The sequence below is a fragment of the Phaseolus vulgaris genome, unplaced genomic scaffold, assembly GCF_000499845.2.
Source record: "Phaseolus vulgaris cultivar G19833 unplaced genomic scaffold, P. vulgaris v2.0 scaffold_309, whole genome shotgun sequence".
NCBI classification, from domain to species: domain Eukaryota; kingdom Viridiplantae; phylum Streptophyta; class Magnoliopsida; order Fabales; family Fabaceae; genus Phaseolus; species Phaseolus vulgaris.
The window spans coordinates 1-8,342 of NW_027174204.1; the positions used below are offsets into that span (position 1 = coordinate 1).

Genomic DNA, 8,342 nt, shown 5'->3' on the forward strand with positions numbered 1-8,342 from the left:
TGCAATTTCATTATGGATCCGTATTGCGCTGAAAAAATTCACAGAAGCACTTTCGTATGTTGTTTGCACCCAGGTAAGGAGGCACGTCCATAAACGAATCACAAAAAGAAGATACGGGGAAGAAAAGCATGACGTTTTGTTTTCGGAAAAGCGGTTTTGTTCACTCTCGGTCTGGGACTTACGACGCCTTACTCCTTGGGTATTTCGGTCTGAAATTTGTACCAGACATTTGTCACTGTGTCTGTTGAGTTTTGGCTGAGGTTTGAGCCCCAGATCCGTCCGACAAGATTGGCAATAAATTTTTTATTCGTCACTGCCATGGCTGGAAGGAAGGTTCGTTTCCGTGTGAAACTGTTTGATTTTTTTCGTGGGTGAATACTCATCCGTTTGACCTGAAATTTGTCGCATTTTGCCCCAAATTCAGTGGAGATTCTTGGGTGGAATTTCAGGAGAAAACTATTCCGGGAGAATTTTTCAGAAATTTTGCCGAAACTTGTGAAATTCCGGTCTAGTTTATGCAATTTCATTCTAGGTCCGTATTGCACTCAAAAAATTCACAGAAGCACTTTCATTTGTTGTTTGCACCCAGGTAAGGAGGCACGTCCATAAATAAATCACAAAAAGAAGATACGGGAAAGAAAAGCCATGACTTCTTGTTTTCGGAAAACCGGTTTTGTTCACTCTCGGCCTGGGACTTACTACGCCTTACTCCTTGGGTATTTTGGTATGAAGTTTTTACCAGACATTCGTCACTGTGTCTGTTGAGTTTTGGCTGAGGTTCGAGCCCTAGATCCGTCCCATAAGATTGGCAATAAATTTTTTATTCGTCACTGCCAGGGCTGAAAGGAAGGTTCGTTTGTGTGAAACTGTTCGATTTTTTTCTGGGTGAATAGTCATCTGTTTGGCCTGAAATTTGTCGCGTTTTGTCCCAAATTCAGTAGAGATTCTTGGGTGGATTTTCAGGAAAAAACTATTCCGGGAGAATTTTTCAGAAATTTTTTGGAAACCAAGGCTATCCTCTACCGAAACTTGTGAAATTCCGGCCTAATTTGTGGAATTTCATTCTGGGTCCGTATTGCGCTGAAAAAATTCACAGAAACACTTTCATATGTTGTTTGCACCCAGGTAAGGAGGCACGTCCATAAACGAATCACAAAAAGAAGATACGGGGAAGAAAAGCCAGGACGTTTTGTTTTTGGAAAACCGGTTTTGTTCACTCTCGGTCTGGGACTTACTACGCCTTACTCCTTGGGTGTTTTGGTATGAAATTTTTACCAGACATTCGTCACTATGTCTGTTGAGTTTTGGCTGAGGTTTGAGCCCCAGATTCGTTCCACAAGATTGACAATAAATTTTTTATTCGTCACTGCCAGGGCTGAAAGGAAGGTTCGTTTGTGTGTGAAACTGTTTGATTTTTTTCGTGGGTGAATACTCATCTGTTTGACCTGAAATTTGTCGCCTTTTGTCTCAAATTCAATGGAGATTCTTGGGTTTAGGGGTTTACGGTTTAGGGTTTTAGGGTTTAAGGATTAGGGTTTAGGGTTCATGGTTCATGGTCCAGGGTTATGGGTTCAGGGTTCAGAGTTCAGGGTTAAGGGTGCAGCGTTGAGGGTTAATGGTTAAGGTTTAAGAATTGATGGTTCAGGGTTCAGGGTTTAGGGTTCCGTTCAGTTCGGACTAGTCTGGTTCGCTCTGGTTGGGTCTGGTTTTGTTCGGTCTAGTGTAGTCCGGTTCGGTTTGGTTCGGTCCGGTCTGGTTCGTTCCTTTCTGGTTCGGTCAAGTGTTGTTCGGTCCGGTCCGGTTCTGTTCGATCTGCCCACGGTAATACCCTCGGTAGTACCCACGATAGAACCCTCGGGTGTACCCACGGTAGTACCCTTTGTAGTACCCTTATACACCATGTCGTTTTAATTATCTATATATAACTAACCTAATTAACTAAGCTAATTATAATAAGGGTTTTTGGGTTTAAGGGTTTAAGGTTCAGGGTTCAAGGTTTAAGGGTTTAAGGTTCAGGGTTCAAGGTTTAGGATTTAGGGTTTAGGGTTGAAAGCTATGGGTTTAAGGGTTTAAGGTTCAGGGTTCAAGGTTCATGTTTCAAGGTTCAAGGGTTCATGGTTTAGGGTTCAGGGGTCAAGGGTCAGGGTTCAGAGTGTAGGGTGCAGGGTGCAGGGTTTAGGGTTCAAGGTTCAGGGTTCAGGGTTCAAAGTTCAAGGTTCAGGGGTCGGGGGTCGGGGGTTAGAGGTCAGGGTTCGGGGAGCAGGGTTTATTGTGTAGGGTGTAGGGTTATGGGGTCAGGGGTCAGGTGTTACGGTGCAGGGTACAGAGTGCAAGGTGCAGCGTGCATGGTTCAGGGTTCAGGGTGCGTGGTTCAGGGTTCAGAGTGCAGGGTGCAAGGTTAAGGGTTAAGGGTTAAGGGTTAAGGGTTGAGCGTTAAGGATTGAGGGTTCAGGGTTCAGGCTCCAGTTCTGTTCGAACTAGTCTAGTCTGGTCTGGTTGGGTCTGGTTCAGTTCGGTCAAGTGTGGTCCGATTTAGGGTTTAGGGTTTAGTACCCACGGTAGTACCCACGGTATTACCCGCGGTAGTACCCACGGTAGTACCCGCGGTAGTACCCACGGTAGTACCCACGGTAGTACCCGCGGTAGTACCCACGGTAGTACCCTCGGTAGTACCCACGGTAGTGCCCAAGGTAGTACGCTCGGTAGTACCCACGGTAGTACCCTCGGTAGTGCCCACGGTAGTACCCTCGGTAGTACCCACGGTAGTACCCTCGGTAGTACCCACGGTAGTACCCTCGGTAGTACCCTCGGTAGTACCTGTGGTAGTACCCTTATACACCATGTCGTTTTAACTATCTATATATAACTAACCTAATTAACTAAGTTAATTATAATAAGGGTTTTTGGGTTTAATGGTTTAAGGTTCAGGGATCAGGGTTCAGGTTTCGGGGTGCAGCATTCAGGGTGTAGGTTCAGGGGTCAAGGGTCAGGGTTCAGGGGGTACAGATTAAGGGGTCAGCGTTCAGGGTGTAGGGTGCAGGGTGCATAGTTCAGGGTTCAAGGTTCAGTGTTCAAGGTCCAGGGTTTAGGGTTTAGGCTTCAGGGTTCAAAGTTCAGGGTTCAAAGTTCAGGGTTCAAGGGTCAGGGTTCGAGGGTCAAAGGTCAGGGTTCGGGGTGCAGGGTTTAGGGTGCAAGGTACAAGGTTTAGGGGTCAGAGGTCAGGGGTAAGGTGTTAGGGTATAGGGTACAGGGTGCAGGGTGCAGGGTGAAGGGTTCAGGGTTCAAAGTGCAGGGTTCAGGGTTCAGGGTTCAGGGTTAGGGTGTTGGGTACAGGGTGTTGGGTACAGGGTTAAGGGTTCAGGGTTCACAGTTTAGTGTTCATAGTGCAGGGTTCAGGGTGCAGGGTGTAGGGTGTGGGGTTCATGGTTCAGGGTTCATGGGTTAGGGTTCAGGGTTCACAAGTTAGGGTTTATTGTTCAGGGTTCAGGCTTCAGGGTTCAGAGTTTAGGGTTCATGGTTCAGTGTTCACGGTTCAGTGTTCATTGTTCAGGGTTCAGGGTGCAAGGTGCAGGGTGCAGGGTGCAAGGTTAAGGGTTAAGGGTTAGAGGTTCAGGGTTCAGGGTCCGGTTTGGTTCGGTCCGATTTGGTTGGGTTTGGTTCGATCCGGTCTGGTTCAGTTTAATCTGGTCCGGTTCGGATTGGTTCGGTCCAGTCCAGTTCGGTTCGGTCTGGTTCAGTTTGGTCTGGTTCGGTCCTTTCTTTTTTGGTTCGGTCCATTGTTGTCTGGTTCGGTTTGGTTTAGTCTTGTCTGGTGCAAGGTTAAGGGTTCAAGGTTCATGTTTCAAGGTGCAAGGGTTCAGGGTTTAGGGTTCAAGGTTCAAGATTCAAGGTTTAGGGTTCAAAGCAAAGGGTTTTGGGGTTTAAGGGTTTAAGGTTCAGGGTTCATGGTTTAAGGGTTCCAGGTTCAGGGTTCAAGGTTCAGGTTTCATGTTTCAAGGGTTCAGGTTTCAAGGTTCAGGTTTAGGGTTTAGGGTTCAAAGCTTAGGGTTTAGAGATCAGGTTTCAGGGTGCAGCGTTTAGGATGTAGGATTCAAGGTTAAGGGTCAGGGTTCAGGGGGTACGGGTTAAGGGGTCAGTGATTAGGATGTAGGATGCAGGGTGTAGTGTTCAAGGTTCAGGGTTCATGGTCAAGGGTGCAGGGTGCAGGGTTCAGGGATCAGGGTTCAGGGCTAAGGGGTCAGGGTTTAGGGGTCAGAGGTCAGGGTTCGAGGTGCAGGGTTTAGGGTACAAGGTGCAGGGTGCAGGGGTCAGGGATTAGAGGTCAGGGGTTAGGTGTTAGGGTGCATGATACAGGGTGCAGGGTTCAGGGTGCAGGGGTCAGGGTTCAGGGTTCAGAGGTCAGGGTTCGAGGTGCAGGGTTTAGGGTACAGGGTGCAGGGTGCAGGGGTCAGGGATTAGAGGTCAGGGGTTAGGTGTTAGGGTGCATGATACAGGGTGCAAGGTTTAGGGTGCAGGGTTCAGGGTTCGGGGTTCAAGGTTCAGGTTTCAAGATTCAAGGGTTTCAAGGTTCAGGTTTAGGGTTCAGGGTTCACGGGTCAGGGTTCAAAGTGCAGGGTTCAGGGTGCAGGGTTCAGGGTGTGGGGTTCAGGGTTCAAGGTTCACGGGTCAGGGTTCAGGGTTCACGAGTCAGGGTTCATGGTTCAAGGTTCAGGGTTCAGGGTTCATGGTTCATGGTTCAGGGTTCATGGTTCAGATTGCAGAGTGCATGGTGCAAGGTGCATGGTTAAGGGTTAAGGGTTAGAGGTTCAAGGTTCAGGGTCCAATTTGGTTCGGTCCAATCTGGTTGGGTTTGGTTCGATCTGGTATGGTTCGGTCCAGTCTGGTCCGGTTCGGACTGGTTCGGTCCGGTCTGGTTCGATCCGGTTCGGTTCAGTTCGTTCTGGTCTGGTTCGGTTTGGTTCAGTCTGGTTTGGTTTGGTTCAGGTATCATGGGTCCGGGGTCAGGGGTCAGGAGTTAGAGTTCAGGGTGCAGGGTTCAAGGTTCAGGGGTCAGGGGTTAGAGGTCAGGGGTCAGGGTTCACGGGTCAAGTTTCAGGGTTCACGAGTCAAGGTTCATGGTTCAGGGTTCAGGGTTCGTGGTTCAGGGTTCAGTGTTCACGAGTCCGGGTTCAGAGTGCAGGGTTCAGGTTGCAGGGATCAGAGTTAAGGGATCAGGGTTAAGGGTTAGTCCGGTTCGATTTGGTTCGGTCTGGTCCAGTTCGGTTCAGTCCGGTCTGGTTCGGTTTGGTCTGGTTTAGTCCTTTCTGGTTCGGTCTGCTTTTGTTCGAACCACTCTGGTTTCGTTCGGTCCGGTCCGGTCCGGTTCCGTTGCGTCTGGTTCGGTTCAGTCCTGTTCGGTTCGATTCAGTTCGGTCCGGTTTGGTTTGGTTCGATTCTATCCGGTCTGGTTCGGTTTGGTTCGGTTAAGTTTGGTCTGGTTCGGTTTAGTTCGGTCTGGTCCGGTCTGGTTTGGTCTGGTTCGGGTGGGTTCGGTCCGGTTCGGTTTGGTTTCGTCTAGTTCGGTTTGGTTCGGTTCGGTCTGATTCAGTCCGGTTCGGTCTGGTCCAGTTCGATTCGGTTCGATTTGGTTCGGTCTGGTTCGGTCCGGTTCGGTTGGGTTCGGTTTGGTTTCGTCTAGTTCGGTCTGGTTCGGTTCGGTCTGATTCAGTCCGGTTCGGTCTGGTCCAGTTCGATTCGGTTCGGTCTGGTTGGTCAGGTTCGGTTTGGTTTGGTTCGGTTTGAATCGATTCAGTTAGGTTCGGATCAGTGTGGTTCGGTTTTGTTCAGTCTGGTCTGGTCTTGTTCGGTTCAGTTCGGTCTGGTGCGATCTGGTTCGGTTCGGTTTGCTCTTGTGCGGTTTGGTTTGGTCTAGTTCGGTTTGGTTCAGTTTGGTCCGGTTCGGTCTGGTCCGGTTCGGTTTAGTTTGGTTCGGTTCGGTCTGGTACGGTTCGGTTTGGTTCGATTCGGTTCGGTTTGGTCTAGTTCGGTTTGGTTTGGTTCGTTCGGGTTCGGTCTGGTTTGGTTTGGTTTGGTTTGATCCGAGTGATGTGGGACTAGTGAATGTAATAGAACAATCCTACATTTGTATGTTAATGGAGGAAATTATATTATTGTTCTATTACATTAAATAGTCCCACATCGTGTAGGAGTAGAGGCCATGGAAAATTTAGGAGCAGGTAGCAAAACTGAACCGAAACAAACCGAACCGAACCGACCAACCGAACCGAACCGAACTAAATCGGACTAGACCGAACCGGACCAAACCAAACCAAATCGAATCGGACCCAACCGAACTAAACCAGACCGAACCAAACTGAACCGAACCAAATCGAACTGCATCGAACCAAACCAAACCGAACCGGACCGGACCAGACCAGACGACCGAACCGAACCAGACCCTTAACACTGCACCCTGAACCCTGACCCCTAACCCCTGACCCCTGAACCTTGATCCCTTAACCCTTAATCCTAAACCCTACACCCTTAACCCTTAACCCTTAACCGTGGACCATGAACCTTGAACCATGAACCCTGACCACTGCATCCTGAACCCTGAACCCTTACCCCTAACCCAGGACACCTAACCCTTAACCCCTGAACCTTGAACCCTGAATCTTGAACCCTGAACCCTGCACCCTGTACCTTGCACCCTGTACCTTGCACCTTGCACCCTGCACCCTGCACCTTTAACCCTGAACCATGATCCCTGAACCGTGATCCCTGAACCCTAATCCCTGAACCCTGATCCCTAACCCCTGAACTCCTAACCCTGCACCTTAAACTCTTAACCCTGAACCTTAAACTCTTAACCTTGAACCTTGAACCCTGAACCCTGAACCCTGATCCCTGATCCCTGATCCCTGATCCCTGATCCTTGATCCCTTAACCCTTAACCTTTAACCCCTACACCCTGACCCTTGACCCTTAAACCCTGAACCCTGACCTCTTAACCCTTAACCCTTAACCCTTAACCATTAACCCTCAATTCTTAACCCTGAACCCTGATCCCTCGGTAGTACCCTCAGTAGTAACCACGGTAGTACCCTCGGTAGTACCCTCAGTAGTAACCACGGTAGTACCCTCGGTAGTACCCACAGTAGTACCCTCGGTAGTGTCCACGGTAGTACTAACGGTAGTACCCTCGGTAGTACCAATGGTACTACCCATGGTAATACCCTTGGTAGTACCCTTATGCACCATGTCGTTTTAACTATCTGGATATAACTAACCTGATTAACTAAACTCATTATAATAAGGGTTTAGGGGTTTTAGGGTTTTAGGTTTTAAGAGTTTAGGATTTAGGGTTCAGGGTTCAAGGTGCAGGGTTCAGGGTTCAGGGTTCAGGGTTCAGGGTGCAGGGTGCAGGGTTAAGAGTTCACGAGTCAGGTGTCAGGGGTCAGGGGTAAAGGGTCAGGGTTCTGGGTTTAGGGTTCTGGTTTCAGGTTTAAGGGTTCTGGTTTCAGGGTTTAGGGTTAAGGGTTAAGGGTTAAGGGTTAAGGATTAGGGGGTAAGGGGTAAAGGTTCAGGGTTCAGGGTTCAGGGTTACAGGTTTAGAGTTTAGGGTTAAGGGTTAAGGGTTCAGGATTCAGGGTTCAAGGTTCAAGGTTCATGGTTCAGGGTTCAGGGTTCAAGGTTCAGGCTTCGGTTCAGTTCGGTTTGGTCTGGTCTGGTCCGGTCCATTAAATTTTATTCAACAAAGCAACTTTATATAAAGATAGTGTATTATTCTTATCAAATAAAATAGACTCGGTAGTACCCTCGGTAGTACCCTTTGTAGTACCCTTGGTAGTACCCACGGTAGTACCCAAGGTAGTACAATCCGTAGTGCCCACAGTAGTACCCTCGGTAGTGCCCACGGTAGTACCCTCGGTAGTACCCTCTATAGTACCCATGGCAGTACCCTCGGTAGTACTCTCGGTAGTACTCTCGGTATTACCCATGGTAGTACCCTCGGTACTACCCACGGTAGTATACTCGGTAGTACCCTCGGTAATACCCTCGGTAGTATCCTTATACACCATGTCGTTTTAACTATCTAGATATAACTAACCTAATTAACTAAACTAATTATAATAAGTGTTTAGGGATTTAATGGTTTTAGGTTTTAAGGGTTTAGGGTTCCGGGTTTAGAGTTCATGGTTCAAGGTTCAGGGTGCATGGTTTAGAGTTCAGGAGGTCAGGGGTCAGGGTTAAAGGGTCAGGGTTCAGGGTTCAGGGTTCTGGGTTATAGGTTCGAGGTTCAGGGTTTAAGGTTATGGGTTCAGGGTTCAGAGTTTAGGGTTAAGGGTGCAGGGTTGAGGGTT

The 8,342-nt window shown here is 48.7% G+C and overlaps 1 protein-coding gene across 1 annotated transcript; it reads right to left on the minus strand.

Annotated features, from left to right (window-relative positions):
• Positions 1–7,718: 7,718 nt before the first annotated feature.
• Positions 7,719–8,060, minus strand: LOC137817616 (uncharacterized). Its single transcript, XM_068620892.1, has one exon. The coding sequence runs from the start codon at positions 8,058–8,060 to the stop codon at positions 7,719–7,721; it is 342 nt and encodes a 113-aa protein (XP_068476993.1).
• Positions 8,061–8,342: the final 282 nt, after the last annotated feature.

Excerpts from the sequence above, each read along its gene's own strand:
- LOC137817616 (XM_068620892.1), bottom strand. The coding sequence starts at position 8,060 with ATGGTGTATAAGGATACTACCGAGGGTATTACCGAGGGTACTACCGAG.